This window comes from Pipistrellus hanaki, assembly GCF_964339955.1.
Source record: "Pipistrellus hanaki genome assembly, chromosome: X".
In the NCBI taxonomy this organism is placed as follows: domain Eukaryota; kingdom Metazoa; phylum Chordata; class Mammalia; order Chiroptera; family Vespertilionidae; genus Pipistrellus; species Pipistrellus hanaki.
In genome coordinates, this window is record NC_140524.1 from 68,540,491 (window position 1) to 68,562,119 (window position 21,629).

General features: G+C 51.6%; 1 protein-coding gene across 1 annotated transcript; it reads left to right on the forward strand.

Annotated features, from left to right (window-relative positions):
• Positions 1–8,309: 8,309 nt before the first annotated feature.
• On the forward strand, positions 8,310–21,215 carry EFNB1 (ephrin B1). Its single transcript, XM_084870324.1, has 5 exons — positions 8,310–9,202; positions 17,733–18,010; positions 18,723–18,815; positions 19,022–19,150; positions 19,308–21,215. The coding sequence occupies exons 1-5, from the start codon at positions 9,075–9,077 to the stop codon at positions 19,718–19,720; spliced, it is 1,041 nt and encodes a 346-aa protein (XP_084726450.1). The 5' UTR covers positions 8,310–9,074; the 3' UTR covers positions 19,721–21,215.
• Positions 21,216–21,629: the final 414 nt, after the last annotated feature.

Below are 21,629 nucleotides of genomic sequence, written 5' to 3' on the forward strand. Positions count from 1 at the left end.
CAGTGGTCAAGGACAATAGGAGGGTGGGGGCATGAATGAGGTGGGGTGGGGGATTGGAATGGAGGGTTGAGGACAAATATGTGATACCTTAATCAATAAAGAAATTAATTATAAAAAATAAAGCTGTTATAAGGAGTTATCTGAAAAGCAATAGCATAATACAAATAATTTGGGCTCCAAATCCAAGACAGAACTAATATTGTTAATAGATCATTTGTTCTTACATGTTTATGAGAAAAAAACACACAAAGGTAAAGGAGATGAATATGCAAAGCCAAGAAGGCATACAGATTGGCTAATGAATATTTAAAGAAGGAAAAAACATACTCCAGCTTATAAGGGCTAACACATACATGGCACATGCTATATAAGTGCTTCATGTGTATTAACTCATTGAATCCTGGAAACCACCCTATGAAGTAGGCTCCCAGTCCTACACAGTGAATGCCATGGACTACGCAGGACTGTGTAACACCTCCATCCCATTCATGGTTGTCTTCTGACTTGTATGGGGTATGAGCACCACTCACCCTAGTGGCCTGACTTCAACTCAGGGACCACTGAAAGTGTCAGGAGAGCTTTCTACTGGAGTCATTATTTCTGGAAGTACAAGTTTGCTATGTGCTATGTAGCAATAGGTGAGCCCAGCTACCCTAATAAGCCCCTGGAGTGCCAATATTCTGTGTGGTGGGCACATGCACATCCATCAGCCTTAGCAATCAGCTAGGCTTTGAGTGAGGCTGTCAGTTGCTGATGAAAGGCGGGTTTCCAACAAAGACACACATGCCCAATAGAGGAAGACTACTGTGCTTTGGCCCAGCAGTGTGCCCTGGGAGGGCCAAGATTTCCTGCAGGAAACAGTTATGTTATGCACCAATATGAGGGAAAATGAGTAATCAGAGTCACAGAAGCCTGTGACTTATTGCCTGGCCCTGGTTATTTCAGTCTGGACATTTTTTAAAAGCAGGTGTTACCAATCATCCACTTCAGCCATAAAAATCCTTTAAAAATGCCCATGGAAAATCTGGTCTGAAACCTGTAAGCTCTGCTCCTGGAAGAATGTGCCTGGGAAACTGAATAGGCTGTCTGCTTTCCATGACAGTCAACTCCAAGCCAGGGCCTTGTTAGACCCCTAGTGGTGGGAGCAGGTAAGGGAAACTTTGAAACCCCCTGGACTTTCACAAGGAGCTTTTCCTTTCCTTTCGCACAAAGGGCTGCAAAGAACAGAGTGACTGAATCTCAGGTGAGTGGCTTACTTGGGGGGAGGAAAGAGGGCAAAAGTGAGATGCCTGTTTTCTCAAAGGTGAATAGTCTGGAGAAAGGCAAAATGGCTCAGGGAAACCACAGACAAGAGTAAGGCTCAGGTGGATGGGCCCTCTACTCATTAGTGCTTGCTGGCCAGGGACTGTTTACTAATGGAGCATGACATGGAGTGAAGGGAACTAACTCAGGCATCTCTCATCTCTCTGAATTTCATATTCCTGCACCTGCCAGGATCCCAGTGGAGGCCCAGTAGTGTTTATGAATTGAATTGACCCATGTTGTTTTCTGGGAGACTCTGGGAATTCTAGTGGTATCAGTCTCTAATGGACTCTCCCTCTGTGGTCCTGGACTCTTGAATTTTCAGGTGCCCATTGTCCATAAGAGTTACCTAGTGGACCATAGCCTCCTTGTGTGATGGGACCTGGGGGCCTGAACATCTGGACTAGGCAATCTGTCCTTCTGTCAAATGAGCAAACAAGGGGGGAATTATTCTGAGATGAGGAGGAAAGATGCAGAGCTAGTCCCTCTACACTTCATGGAGCACATGCTCTTTTGTGTCACCCACACCATGCCATGTTGTCAGGGACTGAGTCATAATTATCCTTGTATCCCTTCCAGGGGTAAAGGCTGTATCTTACACACAATACATGAGGGTGCTTGTACCTTGTAGCCGCAGAGACCTGTCTCAAACCTTGGACTTACTTAGGACATTTGACTTCTGACAATGCCAGTCATCTGTATGTAAAATAACTTTTGAGTGAGAGAATGTATACAAAGTGCCTGGAATGTAGAACATGCTCAATAGATGGTAGCTGTCACCCAATCACCATCATCATTATATTCATTATCGCCATCATCATTAGCATTTATTTTGCACACCCCTGTATGTCCATCCCTATGCTTGGCCTTGATTTGAAAGATAAAGGAGAATCAGTCAGTGGTGTCTGCCCCAGATGAGTATGTAATAGGAAATCTAAGATGTACACAAATAATGAAAATCCAAATGATAATCCTGAGTAGTACTGTCAGTATATGAAGCTCAGAGGAGGGAACAGGCCAATGGCCAGGGCCTTCTAGAAAGGCTGCTCAGAGGAGGCAGGTATTAAGGTAGGCCTGGATATATTGGATTTCTAATACTTGGAGGGAGAGTAGAGAGGATAAGGGAGGATGTTCCTGATTTAGCTCAGCTCAGGCCAGCACTTAAAGCTGGCATTATCCCCCATGTCCCATTGGATTGTTGGGGGCCAGGCTCAATGCTGGGTTGGCTTTTGGAATGCAAATACCAAGCTGGCCACTGGGGGTCGACAGAGATTAAGGAATAGGGAGGCTAAGAGGGCTAGAAGATTCATTGAGGACTCTATACCCCTTTGATTCATCAACCTACAGAATGCCTCATTTATTCACCTCTAAAATCCTACCTCCATCCTGCTCTGTCTTTAGAGCCTTAATCCCCTAATTCAAAAGCCCCTGGAGCTTTCTGCCTTTCCCACGAACCAATCTAAGGAGGAAAATTCCCTCCCTCTCCACACCTCTTCCCCCCACCCCTCATGGCTGAAGCTGGGGCTGCCAGAGGCTCTGCTTTGTGTCCTGGAGAGGGCATGTGAGGGAAAAACAAGCCAGACCAGGAAGAGTTCTGTTCTTCTAAGGGGGTTGGCTTCCTCTTGAGGAAGATGCGGGGGTGGGGGATTGTCAATTGAGGGACCCCAACCCTGACTTGGGCAGCCATGGAGAGATTGAGATATGGTGGGGGTAGGGTGTGGAAGTTTGGTGGGAAGACTAAAAGAAAGCCTTAGAAAGAAACTGGACCCTCATTAGGAGGTACACCAAGTTCACGCACTGGGGGTTTCCTTACCACAGGTAAGAAGGAGTCTCTAAACCAAGCTGGACTAAGTTGTAATTGGTGAGGGGAGGTTTCTATGTCAGAGATCCTGGCTGGGATAGTTCAGGGGCAGCTTGAGGTGGGCCTGAGTGCCATATATGTGCCATAGTTATCTGGCCAGCTGGATCCAGTCCCCAGTAGGCCCGGGTTTATCAGTGGAGAAAGCCAAGAGCCTGGTTCTTTAGCTTTCCTGGTAGGGTAGCAGGTAGGAAGCTAACTCATATGCTAGTGAGGGTCAGAGCTAGCAGGGATGGAAAGAAGAGGAAGCAACTGCCCTTTCCCTCAACTCATTGGGTTGTCCAAAGGTTTGCCATGCTTGGGGTGTTTCTCCAGGGGAACTTTATTCCTTGTGTTTATGGGGCCTGACATATCCAGAATGTTCACTAAGGAGCCAGGAGCAGGACTAGGCAAAGAAGCAATTTCTCTAGCCAGTATCATCCTTCCCTAGGCCTACTGACCCTGTGAGATAGGGCACTAGGATGGGGTCAGTGACAGGTGGGCACAGCTGCTGCTCTCCTCCCCTGAATTCCTGAGCCCCTGACAGTGATGGATGGCCCAGCCCCTATTTGCACAGTCCCCAGGTAACTGGAGTGTGGAGACAACAGGTGGGCTGTGCTGGAGTGCTGCAAGATTTCCCCCAGCAGGCTGCCCTATGCTGGGCTAGAGAACAGAGGACAGGAGGAACTGTTATAGGAAGCTAAGCCCAGACAAGTGACATTCAGGAGGGTATGGATCTTAAAGATAAGGCTTCTAAGGAGCCCAAGGTCCCAGCTATGGTTCAGAGCCTGTGCCAACTACTATGCCTCACTGAGCCATGCTCTGGCTCTCAGATGCCCTGTCCCAGACTTGTTTTAGGGGCATAGGGCAGGCCATTTGCCTGTATGGGGCCCAGAGGATTGGGACAGATTTTGTTGAGTCCAGAGTAGGGTAAAGTAATATAAGGAGGGGATAAAAATAGAGGAAGGGAGGGGCAAGCCCATCTCAGAAAGAGAGGCACTCCTCCTATTCCTGGTCTCTTTCTGCCAACAGCCTGAGCAGAGACAGGCTGACACCTGGAAGAGCAAAATGATTTCAGTGCAAATACCCACAAACCAGGCATGAAGCTGGGGCAGGGACCAGAGAGGGCCTAGGGGTTGAGTGTCCAGGTGAGTTTTAAGCCTTTGGGATGACTCCTTGCTCCTTCAGCCATTAGGACTTGTCCTGGATGCAATAAAACTAGACTTGCAGGGAAAACTCACCTGGAGATGGATTTGACCTAGCCCTGGGGTGTGGCACAGCTACTATATGGCAGAAGGAAGAGTGGGAGGGCCTGGGCCTGACCCAGGGAGATAGTGACTTGGGAAAAGCAAGTTACTTGTAGGGGAGAGAGTGACAACCTAAGTCAACAAAGACTCCAGCTGGTCTCAGCTACGGGGAGGTGAGTGCATGGGTAAGAACAGGAGAGAATGAGGTGTTAGAAATAAGCAGCTGGGCAAAGGTGGGCTTTACAGGCTGAGGCTGGCAGTGTAGAGGATGCAGCTAGATTGAGTCTGGAACCTGTTTCTCATCTCTAAAATAGGCCTATTAATACCGACCTCAGGGATAGTGTGAGAATTAAATAGAGTGCACCAAAGATATAGCATCCAACTACAATGCCTAGCACACAGTAGGTGTTCAAGTAATGAAACCTTCGCTTTATCCATGGATTGGTGTGTGTACCAGTGAGGAGGGTGCAGGCAGAGGTGATGGTTCTTTGAGGGGACAGACAGGAGGCCTAGGGTAGGGCAGAGATGAATGTAGCTAGGAGAGAGGACTGCTAGCTTTTCAGTTTGTGCTTTCTGTTCTCTGACCCTTTGGAGTGCCAGGCCCACCCCTTGGTGCACACATCTTTCCAAGGCCTTGGGAATATCAGCATAGAATCGTGAGTAGAAGCTCGTGTTCTGTAGCCAAATGGCCCAGGTTTGAATCCTGAATTTCCCACTTCCTGGCCGTGTAGTCTTAGGTGAGTTAGTTCACTTTTCTTGTCAGAGTGCAAGGTAGGCAAGGAGAGGTCAAGAACAAGGACCCCAGAAATCCAGGGTGTGTGTATGTTCATGCATGTGTGTGTGTGACCATGAGATGATAAAATGTGGGGGCTAGACTCTACATTCCATGATGGCAGGAACCAGGTCATGAGTGGGTAGGAGAGAAAGAATAAGAATTCATGTATGAATATGTATGTATGTGAGAACACCAAAGAGCTGAAAAATGTGTGTATGGCACATAAAGCAGGTGTGAGTGGGTGAGAACATGTGTGACCGGGAATGAGGATGTCTCTGTGGGAGGCTCTGTGGAGGAATAATAGTTTCCATTTAGTAAGTGCTTTGGTGGGCCAGGCATGATGCTATGCCTTTTATATGCATTATCTCATTCACCCCTCACCTCTGTGAAGGAGGCATGATCTCCAGATTACAAGCGAGTTAACTGAAGCACACAGAGATGAAGTGACTTGCTCAAGGAGACAGAGCTGATAAGCAGTGAAATCTGTGGCTCAGAAGTTTATACCCCCTGCCATTCATGGGGCTGGGAATCTGAGTTCATAATGTTATGCCTGAGGCCTTCTGAATCCCTGGGCTCAAGAGGTCCCCACATACTGATTTTAGTCTGCTTGGAGCTTCTCCAAGGCAAGGCTCAGCAGGGTTCTTCTGTTGGTCGCTGGGGTAGACCTAGCTCAAAGTCTAGCATAGAATCGGTGCTCAGGAAACTTGAAACTTGAGGGGGTGTGGATTTGGATAAGAGAGGGCCCACCTCATCCACATCCTGACTTCCTCTCAGGCTCCCTTGGGGAGTAATTTTTCCTTACCTCAGGGGCCTGAATCACTACTTCTGAGGCCCTGCTGGGGTGGGACAGAAGGTGGGGGCCCAGAGTCACCAGCCTCGGCTGAGATAGGGAGTAATCCCGGCCCTGCTCCTGAGAAGGAAATTGTGTGCTATGACTAAGAGTGAGTAGCGTGTGGAGTGCTCCTCGATATAAAGATGTCTCTCCTCTTTCCTCTACTGTCTTCCCCACCCAGGATTAGGTGTTGGCACACTCAGGAATTGCTTCTTAATTCCCAGGTTTTCACAGCATAACAGAGAAGCCTCATCTCCGTCATCCCACACCTGATCTTGGGTTTGCCTCCCTCCCAAGGGGCACTCAGAAGGTGGAAAGTGGAATCCAATACTTGTTCTGGGTTTAGTTGGGCCTTTGGAGATGGGACACTTCCTAAGCCTAGTAACCTCTTGGAAGACTGTGAGTGAAGATTAGGGTTCTGGCCATCCTGAAGGCTGCTGCTTTCCAGGCATGAACCAGCTTTTAACTGTGAACGAATTAAGCAAAAATGTAAGCCGGAGGGGGCTGAAAATGTGTCAAATCACATTAAAGGGAAATGAACATGGGCTTTGGAGATAGATAACTCTCTGGTCAAATCCTGCTTATACTACTGAGTAGCTAGGTGACCTCAGATGAGTCACTTCTCCTCCCTGAGCCTTAGTTTCCCATTTATGTAAAATGGGGATAATGAAACTCATTTAAAATGATTACAAAAGGAAATGCATCTACCACAGTTATTGGCACAGAATAGGTACCCAGTACATCCTCAGGTTTTGATGTTCTGCCATGCACTTGGGGGGATCTTTGTCTCCAAGCTTGAATTTGGGGTACCTTTGCATCTTGTTCTCATCTCTCCTTGCTCACACCCCAATAAGGGGCCAAGCTGGGCTCTGAGAGACTTTAGATAGTTCCGTCTCCTCTCTGTCTACCCAGATCCCCCTCATTCCCTGAGAGCAGGTGGGGTCCCGCTTCTTTTTATTCCCCCCTCAAATAGAGGCCCGCTTTTCAGCCAAAGAGATAATAAGAGAATCCAGTGAGAAACTCCATAGTTCAGCCTCCTACTTACATGAGATAAAGGCATGAAACTCTATAAATGGTAGAGAACTTTTGGTGCCTCAAATGGTTCCTCCATAAAGAAACAGCAAGGGGACTTCATATCCTTGGCAATCCCAAATCCACATATTTTTACTCTGCTTTCTCTTATACCTTACACTGGGTCATGGTTTTTGACAAGGTAACGACATCTGTTCCAGGTCTGTGTTTAAGCGCTTGTGCCAAGCTTGTGTGTGCCACGCTCCAGTTCAGCGAGAGCATGTTTCAGGTGCCCGCAGTACTATGAAAGACCAGTAGGGGGAGATATTAGCACGTGGGTGTGTCTGTTGGGATCGGACCAGGGCCAGCGGGTTGGACCGGGAGGGCCAAGCTGTGGGATGGAGCCAAAGTTATAAGCTAGGAAGCGAGGAGGGGCGGGGAGAATGGGGTAGGGCTGGAGACAAAGACTCAGATGGTCAGGCCAGGAGAGGCTGGAGTCGGTGTCTGCGAGTTCTGAACAACGCTTTTGCTTTTTGAAAAGGGGCCTGCCGCATGCCTTTCCTCTTTGCCTTAGAGGTATCTTTCTTTAGGAAGGTGCCCTCCTGTCCCTGCTGGCCTATTCTGCCCCTTCTGACAGAACCGAATTCTAAATCTGTGCTCTTGTCGCTCTCCTCCAAAATCTGAAATTTCAAAGGCCTAGTACCTAATGGTGAAAAACTCACCCCCACCCCGGGAATCCCGTACTTAACCCGTCTGAATCTCCACTACCCACCGCTATCCGTTTGTATGTTCAGGTCTCCGGGTCAATGTGCAAGCAGACACTTCATTGAAAGGGTGGAAGGAGGAATGGCCACCAGAGTTATACGGGATGCTGGTCCTGGAGCAAACAGGCTATCCTTACCACAGAGCAGGACTTCGGGGCTCCTGTGTGTATGTAAAAGAGAATGAAAGTACTTTCTTGGGGTGCTTGTGACAGAGCCTGTGTGGTTCAGGACAGTGGGTCGGAGTGTTGACCAGGTACGCAGGGAGGAGAGGAAGCCGACAGCTATAGAGGAGCGCCAACTTCCCACGGGTAAGCGCTCTGGGAACTGGACTAGGCGGGACCCACCCTTAACCGCAGGAGCCACACACTCAGATTGGTGCCATGGAAAGCGCGGCGTCCTTAAGAGCTCCCTGAAGCCCCGCCCCTTCCTGTTCGGGGGCGTGGTGAGGGGGCAAGGACCCTGAAATGGAGCTTACTATTGGCTAAGAGCAGTAGGGTTGGCCTTGCTTTCGTGGGAGCAAGGGAGTAGACAGTTTAGCAGCAGAGGAGGGAGTCTATGTGCGCTGGATCGCAGTGCGAGGTGTGTGAGGCTCACATTGGCCGAAGACCCTCGGGCGCAATCGCAGGGGAGCTAGGACTCGCGACTTGGCTGCCGGGCCTTCCTGCGAGGCTTCAGAGGCACAAACTGAAGGGACTAGCTCGTTCAGCCGCATCTCACCTCTCTTTTAAGTGCACCGAGCGGGGCCCGCGTTGAAGCAGAAGCTGTCGGGGGGGGCGCGGAGCCCGGAGTCCCAGTGTGGCCTGGCGGAACGGAACTTGTGTCAGGGCGAGCCAGGTGGGAACTCCCGGACCGCGCTTGGGTATTAAGGAGAAGCCCACATCTTCTGAGGGGTGCCGATACCGAGATAATCAAGGAGTCGGGGCGGCCACTGAATCCCCAGAGGGGAGACCCTGTTGGGGAAAGGGTACGCAGTCCCAAACAATCTCGGAAAGCAGAGCGGAATCAGGCGGGTACACCCGGGGGCGCAGAGCCCCCGTCGCTTCTGGTGCAGCAGAGAGGTGAGGGAAAGGAGCCCTTGGAGGCCCCAGCCTGTGCTCAGGTTGGGGGCGGCTGCCCAGTGAGTTCTCCTGGCTCTCCAGGAGAAGAACGGCACCAAAGCCTGCGGGAAGGGAGCATTTCAAGGCCCGTGGACCATGAGGATGGGAGCCTGAGCGCTTCAGAGCACAGCGCAGCACGGCGGCAAGACGAGGCGAGCTTTGCTGAGGAGGCGCCAGGGGATCCGGAACTGCAGCCTGCCCCCGGGAAGATGGCCCGGCCAGGGCAGCGTTGGCTTGGCAAGTGGCTTGTGGCGATGGTCTTGTTGGCGCTGTGCCGGCTTGCCACGCCACTGGCCAAGAACCTGGAGCCCGTGTCCTGGAGTTCCCTCAACCCCAAGTGAGTAACTTAATCTGCTCTAGTCCCTGGGGGTGGGAGGCACTCCCTGGGGGTGAGGCCGAGCGCCCCTAAGTGCAAGTGGGGAAGTGTTTGGGAGAAGATCTGCGCCCCATTTTGTCTCTGGCTTTTTCGAGTGTGTTTTCCTGCGGACGGGCGGGGCAGGGTGCAGCGAATTGAGGTGGGGGCACTTGTCTGGGTTGTGACCCTGAAGCTTATGGGCCCTCTCCTCCATACCCCCCAGATCAAGTCGAGGTGGTCACTCCAGGGGGATCTGGGAGTGCAGGCGCTCAGCGGCGCACTACAGAACTGGGTGGTGGGGGGAGAAGTCAGCCCTTTCTGGGGCCCCTGAGAACGTGGCGGTTTTCGTCCAGAGCCTGGGGGTGGGGGCGACTTTGACCTGGGCCAGGGATGAGGCCGAAACATTGGTTCCTCGTTTGTTTAGCTGTGAAGGGACCTAGGCGCGGGACTCCCGCTTGGGGTGGTTGGCAGCGCCCATATACCAATTACAGCTTCTCCCATTTTCATTTCTCTTTCTTCCCTGGTTTGCCTCCCTAGCTTTATGCTTTGCTGTTTCTTCTAGCCCCCCTTTTCTCCCTGCCGGGGCCTTGGAAGGGCGGGCGCTGCTTCCAGGCGCACAAAGGCGGCGGGTGGAGAGGGGCGGAGTGGAAGAGCCGTTTAGGGGAGGGGGGGTTTCAACCGAGCGCCCGTGTGTGGGGGGTTCCCACTGGATCCTGTGGCAGAGATTCGAGGACACCCAGGAGAAGGGGGGGTCAGCCTGGGAGGGAAGTGGGTGGGGAGTTAAGGATTTGAAAGATTCCTGCCCAGGCAGTCCCTTGGCCTCCACCCTATGTCCCTCAGACTGGGAAGCTGTGCTCAGCTTTCCCCCAAGGGGTTGGGGAGGCAGCTATGTAGAGGAGATCCTTTCTTCCCCCCCCTCCTCCTTTCCCTTTATAACCCCCCACCGCCACACACACACACACACACCCTGCCCAGCAACACACACCTTTCAGGGCGGTGGCTCACTGGTTTCTGGGCTGTTAATAGGGAGTGAATGGGGCTGTGTGGTGACCTCTGGACCTTTTTCTCCTTTGGCATCTAGGACTCAGGTTGGAACCTAGGGTCAAAATTGCTCTTCCTTCATGTTTTCTTGAGGTCTCACATTGTGCAGACCCCCCCCCACACACACACACACACTTAGTGGTAAAGTGGGGCGGGGGCTTGGACTTGGTGGTAAAGTGGGGGGCCTTGGCCTACCCTGTCAGTGCTTTTCCATTTCTATATCTGAAATCTTTTCCTACCCATTCTCCTGGGCTCCCAGCTAACTTCCTGGGCTCCTGCCTCCCTCAGACTCTTAGGTCCCAGGGCCATCTGAGTCCTGGAATGGGAGAAGACAGCTTCTTTAGTTTTCTTCTCCTTGGGTTAAGGTAGGGTCCTATTTACTGTTCAATGGAGTAGCTAAACCAGGGTCAGGATAGAGGGCTCTGTCTTGGTCCTGGAAAGAGAGTAGCAAGAATTTCTCCCATACCCAAAGCCAAATCGGGCACAGTGCTCTACTAACCGTAGGAACTCAAAATGGTCTGGGGGCCCTGGGCTGCAGAGCCTAGAAGGAAAGGTTGTAAAGCGCCCAGGTCTCTCTCTTAAGGGTAGAGGCTGGAAATGCTCCTTTCTTGAGACAGGAGAGCTGAAAGCCACCTGGGGTAGCCCATCATAGGGGCTCATGGGAGTGACCTAATTGCTCTCTCAGGTCTCTAACCAGAGATAGCATGCAGCTCCACAGCTGGAAGCGAGCCCTCCCGCAGAGTTGAGGCAGTGAGCTGGGAGAAATAGGATTTCTCTGAGTTTCTCCCTTTTATGTGTTTTGAGTTTTTAGTGCTCTGGACTGGTTTGTAGGTTTTTGAGGTCTGACACCCCTACATCCACTCAGGCACTCTGGGAGGTGGGGGTGATGATTGAGGATTCAGTAGGACCTACATGAATTATATCTTATAATTGAGCAGGTTTTGGTAATGGTTGGGGCCTGGCTCTAGTACCCCTGTGTGCCCCTGCCCCCCTTCCTTCTCGTCTCAGGACCATGGGGGTGGGTAAGAATACAGGAGGGAGGCACTACCCTCAGCTCCACTGGAGCTCTGGAGTCTGCCTTTGCCTCCGCACCCAACTTCAGGCTGCCAAAGCCTTTCAAATGAACACTCTCCCTCTGTCCGTCTCCCTCTTGGCTTCTGGTTCTCCCTCTCAGGTCCCTGTTGGTTGGCCTTCTCTGATCTGCACTCACCTCCTCTCTCTAGCCAGGCTTCTCAGCTCTCCCTCTTTTTCACACTCCCTCTCACTCTTAGTCACTCTCTGCCTCTTTTTCTCAAGTCCTTTTGTTTCTCGCACATGCCCGTGCTCCCTCACAGGCTCATTTTCTCTCTTCCCTCCCCTCTTCCTCCAGGCTTTTGGTCTGTCTCCTCAGCCCTGTCAGGAGCTGGCAACACCCCCCCTCCCCGCCATCTCCCAGCACTTATAAACCCTGCTTAATTGCTTCCTCCTTGGGAAAAATATCAAAATAAAGAAGTGGTGGGGCCAGGGGTATGTTTGCAGGTTCCAGGGCGTACCCCAGCCCTGAGCGTGAGAGGGGAGCTGGAAGGGCCAGTTCAAGACTCCCAGCCTCTTTCCCAAATTGGCTTCTCAGTGTGGTAGACCCTGGGTGGCAAGAGCTTCTGTCTCCTTGGCCCCTCTTGTCCGCTTTGTCTGAGGCATGCAGGGTGGGGAGGGGGGTTTGATCCCACTAGAGGCTGGGAGGAACCAGAGTGTGCGCATGCATTTGGCTGGGGGTTGTGATGGAAGGTCCTAGGGTGGCCCCCTCCCCCAGCCTCCTTTCCAGAGAGCTTGGGGCAGCCGGCAAACCTCACATTTGAGTCTTCAGCCAAGTCCAGCTGCTGCAGTTCAGTCTCTCAGTCCCGTTCTGACCCCTTCTTGCCCCCCACTCAGGTTCCCCCACCTCCAGGGAGTGGGAATGTGTCTAAGATCACATTACACCTTCCCTACAAAGGGGTGGGGGTTCAGCTTGGCATCCGGGACCCTTTGACTCCATTTGTATGGGTGGGGGCAGCTGCAGACCCCAACCCAGGCTTGCCTGCTACAAGCCAAAGTATTGTCCCCAGGCCCCTCACAGCTGTTCCAGCTCACAGACCTGGGGAGGCCAGCTTATGGGGCCCCTCTCCAGGGCGGCTAGGGACCTGACCTCCTCTACTCTGTGGCTGATTGGCTACAGGTGGGGGCCTGGGAGTGATGGGAACCCAGCAGCTCATTGAGTTCCCTGTTCCTCTCCCTCTCCACCCCCACCCCATGCAGCCAGGCCGGGGCTAGAAGGGCCTGTGAGGCTAGGGTGGGGGCTGAATCAAGGGTTCCCTTTCTCCCTTCAGGCTCTCCATTGCTTCACCAGCTCAGTGGCTGATGATGGGCAGGCCTAGGATACTAATGTGCATCATGGTTTTCTGGGGTTGGGACTACAGAAAGGGTGGCCAGCCAGGAGGCTGCTGGTTGCCATGGGAACACCAGGTTTGTGGGAGGTTCACCCTGTAATAGGGGAACTGAATTGGGGAAATGCTCGCCAGCCACATTTGGGGTTCCTTGCCCTGTGCCCACAGAAGCTCCTCCTGGGTGTGTTGGTCTGGTACTCAATTTGGGTGGGGGTGCTAGCAGCTTCTTACTTCTAAATAGCACTGTTTTTGATATGCTAACTAATAGGCAGCACCTTGCTACTCACAAGTGTCATATGTGAACTCATTGGATGTTCCCAACAGCCCTAGGAAGTTGGAACAATAACCATTTCCAAGATGAGGAGTCGTACGCCTAGAAAAGGGAAGTGACTTGTCTACAGTCAGCCAGCCTGTAAAGATAGAGCTGTGCTGTGTGCCATTCTGTCCACACCATTCTCCTGCTGTGTACTCTATGAGATATGGGAATTCAAGGTGGAGTTTGGGAAGAGGCACTGGCTCCCTGCCTCTCTAGGTTCCTCTCTCACCTCACAGGTATGAACGCATTTGTCCTTGTGATTCAGGCCCTGCCTGTGTGGGATGAGCAGTGCTCTGACTTTCTCATTTGACTTTGCTGGGCCTACCTCTGAGGGCAGCCTGGTCAGTTGATCTGAACTAGAGACAGTAACTCATTACCTGAGACTCTCCCTCCTAAGCTCTGAACTGCACCGTTGCTTCCTGTCTAGTCCAGAAATCTTCCTTTCAGAAAGTAGACAATGAGGAAGGGAAAGTTAAGCCTCCAGTGGACCCTAGCATTGGCCAGGTGGGGCAGATAGGAGGTCATAGTCCAGTGTGGGTGTGGAGAGTGACCTCCTCTGGGACTCTCCTGGCTTCCCTGTCTCCGACAGTGCTGTGCGTGTGCCAGGACCCAGCTTCTGTTCCTGCCCACCCACGCCTGGGCGGGCACTGCTGGGACATGCCAGGCCTGCTCCTGCCGCCTCAGGGGCTGGGTGGAGCTGGGGGAGTGAAAGAGGAGTCTTTAATTTGGGGGCTCCCCACCCTTGCTGGGATGAGAGCAGACTTGAGCTCTGGCTTGGGTTCTGTCTTCCACTGGTCCTACCACCCTGGGGGGTGCAGGCGTGGTGGTGCTGGGGTCACACAATCAAGGCTGTGGCTAGTCTTTTCTACTAAACTTGGACTAGCATGGCCTGGGACCAGGCTCTCCCTCTGGCCACTCTCTGACCACAAGTTCCTAGAGCCTGAGGTAATGATGAGGAGAAAGGAAGTATAGATCTGGTCAAACATGGGCAAGCTTTCTGGGCATAATCCCACACTGCAAACTCTCCCCCCTGGACATTGTATGTGTATGGGTGGAGAGGGGCTTAGCTGGACAAAAGAAACAAGGGCCAGTTAGCTTCTGGCCAGTCCAGGACCTTGGAGGCTACTACCTAAATCCTTCGGGCTTCTCCTATTCCAGAGTTCTTTCTTGCTATCATAGGTGGGAAGGCTGTGGGAGAGACATGGACTAGGGTGCAGGGGAAAAGGCAGATCCCAAGGCAGGAGCTGGACTGCTCAGGCTGTGTTCCCCAAGTCTTTTTACTCCCTGGGGTGGCTCCATGGGATCCAGGGGCTATCAGATGCTAAGGAGGGAAGATCTCAGGGGTTACCATGACGACCTGTTTCAGGCTTCCTGCTGGGCCATGTCAATCCCCTTAGTTTCCAGAAAAGGGCTTTGTCTGGGGGTAGCCCCAGGCAGGAAAGCTTCACTTGATACTGGGGGCAGTAGTACTTTTTGAAAAGCAGAGGATAAAGACTTTAACTTGGGGACAATCTCTTCTACCTCCTCTCTTGCCCCTATTCCTAACCTGGTGAGTATGAGACAAGACTTTCAGGGTTGCTCTGTACAATGTGACTAGTGTTGTACATGTCTTCATGACCTCACCCTCTCACTGGCTACATACCCAATCCTTGTGGCCCCTTGCCACTTTCTTGGGCCTCTCATAGACCAAGAAGCAGTTTTTCCAGTGGGGGGGGGGGCACTCAGAGTCAGGGAAGACAGGTCTCCTCAGGCTCCTCTCCCTTCTGCACTTTAGAGGAAGGTACCTTTCCCTTTGCCAGCTGCTATGCAAATGAACTTATGAATATTTATGAACATGTTCACTGAGGTTGAATTGAGTCTGAGGGATATTGGGGGCAATAGTCCTCTCTTCTTCTCCCACACCTACCCACTATGTAGACATTTGTTTCCTCCGTGTTTTTGGGTTCCAGTTAGCTGGAAGCCTTGTGTTTTAATTCCATGGCTTCAGGTCCTGAGTGGCAATGGAAGACTGTGCTCAGGGCAGATAGGACACCTTGGTGAGTAAGCCAGGGCCAGGTGATTAGAAAGCTGAACTGGTCTGTACCCCCTTGCATGCCCTCAGTGTACCTGCTGTCACCTACATGTAGGTTCTTGTTGAGGTGCAGATGTACAGGGTTTTCTTAGAGGCTCTAGGGGCTAATGTCCTGGGTGAGTTTAGGCTCCTCCGGTTGGCTCTGAGTACCTCCCTTCAATGGAAATGTTCATCTGATCATAGCTTCACATTGCAAGCCTGGGCTCAGTGGGTCTAAGCTTCCTTGTGGCTCTAAGGTGTTAGAAGTTGTCTAATCCTGCTGTCTGGATGGAATCAGTGTGAGGATTGGAAAGTGAAAAGTATCTTGGGAAATATAGAAGCTTTGGTGAAACTTCTTTGCTTTTTATGGAACATGGGGTGGGGGCATTCACTTTTAAATGTTTATGTGTGCTCCCATCCCATGCCTGCTCCCTTTTTGGCCCTCTGGAGTACAATAAAGTTAGGTACCAAGGGGGAGACCTCGTGGATTTTACAATCCTGCACAGCAAGATCACAGGTCCCAGCTTGGTGGAGCGTCACTGGACATGAAGAGAGGGCTGCCTTTCTTCATGTCCTTCATCTATTTGAACTAGTTCTCATACTCGCCTCCTTGGCTGTCATTTTCCTTTCTGGGGTTAGGTCACAGAGCTCCCAGATAGCCCTCATACCTCATACCTTGTAGTCCCCACTGTGAAATGTATCCTCACAAAGTAGAACCATGCTCTTCCACTGTCAGCTTCATTCTTTTGAAGTACTGCCTTCAGCCCTTCATTGTCTTTCTGCTAGAAGGTCTGTCCCCAGTGAGGTGAAATCCACAGTGCAGGTTGTGATCCTCAAAGCTTTTCAGTCTGACCCCAGCTAAGCTTTTCCACCTCTTCCTCTACCAATGTCATTCACTGACCTGACTTTTGTGTCCCAGCCACTGCTGTTTACTCTTTTTAAATTAAATTAAAATTTTTATTATTTTTAATTTTATTGACTTTATAGGGATGACATTGGTTAATAAAATTATATAGGTTTCAGGTGTACAATTCTATAATATATCATCTGTCCATTGTATTGTGTGTTCACTACCCCAAGTTGATGCTGTTCACTCTTGCTGTGTGTTATCTTCTTATTTGTCACCCAAGACCCACTTTCTTCCCATCCTTTCTGTTGAATCATCTCTGATCATCCTATCACATGAGTTGTGCTTCCACTCACTGCCTCCAGCCCTTACTGTTTGAACTACCCCCTCACACATAACTATAGATAGCCTGGTGCTGTCTATTGCTAAAACATGGACCATTTACTTTTCTGATCCCTACCAGACAGTAAAGTCTTTGATGATGGGGCCACATCTTTTCTTCCTATCCACCCATTCAGGAAACAAGGCTGGGCTCATAGGTACTTGGTGTCAGTATTTGTCTGCCTGCTCTGCATATGCCATTGCATCCAAGGCAGCACAGGCCTGACACCTAAGGAGGAGGGCTCTTTCCACCTCCCAATTTATGAGGGAGGAAACAGAAGCTCAGGAAGAACAGGTAGCATGTCCAAGGCTACAGAACTAATAAAGGCCCTATCTGTCTAATTTCACAGACTGTCTTCTTTCTCCTACATAGTACTGTCTAGCTCCCAGCTCCAGCCTGCCCAGGCTTAGATGTGGCCAAGAGAACACCATTTTTTTTTTCTTGATGTTTAGGCAAGGATAGAGTGATGAGAATAGATGGCCCTGGGCGGCTGCCCTCCCCCTGCTATTCCCAAGTGTCCAGCCTTCTAGAGTAGAAGACCTACCCGGCTCAGATGGCAATTGTCCATCTCCTCTCAGAATCTGGAGCAGAGGCAGTGTGGATGTGGGGGAATTAGAACACAGATGAAGGAAGTTCCAAGGGCCCTATATTATATGATCTATTTTCTCTGCTTCGGTCCCCTCTCCTCTCTCTGTTCTTAGGAGTGAGACTGGTCAAGTTTGGGGATTCAGACTCTTGCATGATGGGGATGATATATGTTCAGGTAGGACACTGGGCCGTGTGAGTGGGGAGTGGGGAGATCTGTGTGGAGCTACACCTGGCTGGAGACTGTGCCCAGTATCCCTGGGCTCCAGGAGATGCCTGTTCCTATCTCCCCATCATATCATGCCCAAGATTAGCAAGGATGGGAGAGATGGTATGTATCCCAGGCAGGTTGAGTTCCCCCAGCCATTGGCTGGGAGTTTCGAGGGGTAGTGGATAAGACATGTGTAGGTGTGTGTGTGTGTGTGTGTGTGTGTGTGTGTGTATGCATGTGCATGCACATATGCGCATGTGTGCAGAGGAGGTGAAAGCAGTAGCTATAAAGGAATGTGAGTGTGGTGGTGATGGGAGGAGGACTGGACTGCCACTTCCAAGGCAACACAGACCTGACACCTTGGTACCCAGCCCATCAGCCACGTCAACCCACTGCGGAAATGCCACATTAAGACAAAGGGTTCCCCCAGCTAAGCAGTGCCCCACCCTGCCGAGCAGTCAAAACCTGGCAGCCTTGCCCATGGGCCACCCCTTCCACACTCTGCTGGCAATGTGGTTCTCTATCCTCACCTCCTGCCCTACGATGGAGGAAAGACAGAATTCCTGTTCTTGCCATCCCCACTCAGGAGGCCCAGCCAACCCTCATTGTTTGCTCTCCTGGCTTGGGAGATAGCCTGAAAACCCCAACCCTGAGGCTGACCTTTTATTTTCTTCTGAGCAGGTTCCTGAGTGGGAAGGGCCTGGTGATCTACCCAAATATTGGAGACAAGCTGGACATCATCTGTCCCCGAGCAGAAGCAGGGCGGCCCTACGAGTACTACAAGCTGTATCTGGTTCGGCCTGAACAGGCAGCTGCCTGCAGCACCGTGCTCGACCCCAATGTGCTGGTCACCTGCAATCGGCCAGAGCAGGAAATCCGCTTCACCATCAAATTCCAGGAGTTCAGCCCCAACTACATGGGCCTGGAGTTCAAGAAGCACCATGATTATTACATTACCTGTGAGTCCTGCCCATCATGTGGGTCTCTCCTACTCTATAGCAATGGCAGCCTCTAAGTAGTAGTGAAACCACTCACAGTTAAGGCTCTGCCTGATATGGTCCTCTTTGAAGACTGGCATGCCCTCCTCCCAGCCTGTTCTTTGAAATCTGCCCCTAATATTCACCAAGGGCCCACTGCTGGCTCTCCTTGGCTTGAGTGGGAGAGCTCCAATTTGTGGTGTTCTCACTCTTATTTTCTTTGCCCACCTAAGATCCAATCTTGGGAATGGCAGAGTTGGCAAAGCCATTTGGGATCAACTACCTGTTTGGCTTTTCTCTTTATGGGAGATGCCACCCCAAGAGGGGGTATGACTTCTTGCTTGAGGTCACACAGGGAGTTAGGGATGTGATTGGGACTCAGTTTGTGTAGAAGCCTCCCTCAAAATGCCAGTCCGATTGCTTTGTTGCTGAGCAACATTGCCCAATGAGAAGACATATCTTAGTGTCCCCTGAGAAAGAAGGGCCAGGGCCTGGTCATGAGCAGTACCCTTGGGGAGGGGTAGGAATTGCTATTCTGTCCCTGTGGGAGGGAAAGGAGTTGAAAGAATCACAGGTAGGTGGAGGCTCCTTACTACTCTCCACCTCACAGTTCTGTCCTAAAGCAGCACTAGGGTTTCTGGGTAAGGTGGACAGGCCTGACTCTCCCCCTGATGTCACTGGCATCTTGCTGCAGCTACATCCAATGGGAGCCTGGAGGGACTGGAAAACCGGGAGGGAGGTGTGTGCCGCACACGCACCATGAAGATCATCATGAAGGTCGAGCAAGGTGAGTACCCAGTTTGAGGGCCCCCAGTTAGGCCTTTGCAACAGATGTCTCTGACTGAATGTGAGTTTGTTGGGAGTAGGGGAGGGGGCAGTATAGTTAACGTAGCTGAGGTCTGGTATATAGCCCATACTTGTCCCACCCTAGATGAATGAGTCCCTCATATTGGTGGGGTCCCTTCCCCTCACCTGTCCTCTCTTCACCCACAGACCCCAATGCTGTGACACCTGAGCAGTTGACTACTAGCCGACCCAGCAAGGAGGCTGACAACACTATCAAGATGGCCACGCAGGCCCCCGGTAGTCGGGGCTCCCTGGGTGACTCTGATGGCAAGCATGGTAATACATGGGTGTCTCCCAGACTCTGGGACCCAGAGGGCAGAAGCCATTGCCACTGCCTTTTCAGGCCTTTTCTCTGAAGAAAGGCAGGATGGGACCCAGCCTTATATCTGCCATGTGTCCCTAACTGTTCCTCCCCTCCCTTCCCCTTCCTCAGAGACTGTGAACCAGGAAGAAAAGAGTGGCCCAGGTGGGAGCGGAGGCAGCAGCGGGGACTCTGACAGCTTCTTCAACTCCAAGGTGGCATTGTTTGCGGCTGTCGGCGCTGGCTGCCTCATCTTCCTGCTCATCATCATCTTCCTGACGGTTCTTCTACTAAAGCTGCGCAAGCGACACCGCAAGCACACGCAGCAGCGGGCACCTGCCCTCTCACTCAGTACCCTGGCCAGTCCCAAGGGGGGCAGTGGCACGGCGGGCACCGAGCCCAGCGACATCATCATCCCCTTACGGACTACAGAAAACAACTATTGCCCCCACTATGAGAAGGTGAGTGGGGACTACGGGCACCCCGTCTACATCGTCCAGGAGATGCCACCCCAGAGCCCAGCGAACATCTACTACAAGGTCTGAGAGCCCAGAGCGGCCTCAGGCCCTGAGGGACCGTCGGAGGGGACTGCACCTCTCCTTTCTCTCCACGCCCTTCCCCTTGCCAGCTGTGCCCACCTTTGTAATTAGTTTTGTAGTTTCTTGGCTTTTATAATCCCCCTTTGCCCTCCCCCTAGGCTTTGGAGGGGGTACTCATGCCCCCAGCCCCCATGCTCTTGTGCCTTCCCCCTCTGGCCAGGCCTCTGGGCTCTGTGGGGGTGCTCCTTTGAGGAGGGCAGGGTTGGACACTAATGGACAGTAAGCAGGGAGATGACCCCGCCCCCCTGGCCCTGCCCTCCTCACTCCCTTTTCCCCTTCCCAAGACTGTTTGTCTGCTATGATCACTGTTTTTAATGTTTTTGTGTTCATTTTTTAGCTGAAACTCCTTTTCATATGCTTTTTTTTTTTTTTTTGAAGAAAAATGGAAAAGTCAGCCCCTCTGAGCCCAGCTCAGCCTAATATAAGGGGTCAGGGCCAGGGCCAGGATGTGGCCAGCTTGAAAGCATAGGATGGCCTATCTGTTATTTGGGGGTCAGGGAGGTCAGGACTGTTCTTGCCCATGAGGAAAGATGACAGTGCCTTTGGGCAAAGTGTCTCACCCTCCCCTCCTGACCCTTCTGCCACAAAGCTGATCTTGGCAATGGGGTAGTGGCTGTCACCCTTTCACACACACACACACACACACACACACACACACACACACACACACACCTTCCTTGTGGGATTCTTGGGCATCTCCTGCCTCCCTCACTCTCACGGTAATTAACGTCTTAATTGGCTGTTGCCTGGGGAACAGGAGAGCAGTTGCAGGCAGATGACCTCATGGGGGGTGGAGGGAGGTGAGGTGCCCAGGTGGCTATTTGCCCTGTAGAGCTGGGAGTTCTCCCTTCTCCCCCCTCCCCTTCCTGTTCTCTCCTTACCTTTGGCCCCCTAGGCCTGGTGGGAGATAGAGGCCCAGGGCAGAGACCTAAGCAGGTATAAGGCCAGGTGGCCTGCTCCTTTTCTGGGCTCTAGCACAGGTGGATGTTCCTAAAGCCAGCTCTCATTGGCCTCCTACTCTTGGACTGGGGCCTGGAAAGAGGAAGAAGCTGCCCAGGGTTGGGCCAGCACGCCGTGCACTTTGACCCTGGCTCCTTGCCAGCACGGCTGCTAACAGACTGCCACTTGAGTGTGCCTTGCAGGCGCTCCCAGAGTGGCCATGGAAGGAACTGGGCCTTACACCATCCACCTTCATACTGCCTCCTGGCCAGTTGCCTACCTTAGTGCCAGGTGGGAGAGAGAGAGTGGAAAACCCAGCCTCTTCCAGGTGGCAGTCGGAAGGCAATTTGTTTTTGTTTCTGTTGTCATTTGTGTAAATACTAGTCTTTTTTTGGAAAAAAAATAATGTAAAGATGTTTTGTATAAACTCTGAATTATTTTCTTGTTGCTTTTTTTCTTAGAAAAAATAAGAACTAAAAAAAAAAAAAATTAACCACATGGAGATGGGTGTAAAATGGTGTCATGATGTTGGAGAATGAAGTGTGAATGTATGAGTGAGTATGAGAGAGAGAGAGAGAGAGAGAGAGAGAGAGAGAGAGAGAGAGAGAGAGAGAGAGGTATTTCTTGTGCTCAAAACATGGTGGGTGATCTGGGCAAGTATGGGAAGAGGGTGGCTGTCCTAATGGAGCAAGGTGTCTCAAGCCTTCTGCCCCTTCTGCTATCCTGCCCAGTTTCTTTATCCTTTTTTTCTGTTGGAGCCTTCAACCATTTCCTCATCTGTGTCCTGTCACCTCTGTGGCATTAGCCATGGGCATCTGCCTACTATGGCACTATGCTCAACTAGAGAGGGTAGATGGAGGAGGGTTTGTTCCCATGGAGATCTGGGTGTGTCCAGAAGTACTGCCACCACCTGGCT

What these genes read in the sequence shown, in the direction of transcription:
- EFNB1 (XM_084870324.1), top strand. Translation starts at nt 9,075, where the DNA reads ATGGCCCGGCCAGGGCAGCGTTGGCTTGGCAAGTGGCTTGTGGCGATG. An exon ending in CCATGATTATTACATTACCT is followed by an intron (nt 18,011 to 18,722) that starts GTGAGTCCTGCC and finishes ATCTTGCTGCAG; the next exon opens with CTACATCCAATGGGAGCCTG. An exon ending in CATCATGAAGGTCGAGCAAG is followed by an intron (nt 18,816 to 19,021) that starts GTGAGTACCCAG and finishes CTTCACCCACAG; the next exon opens with ACCCCAATGCTGTGACACCT.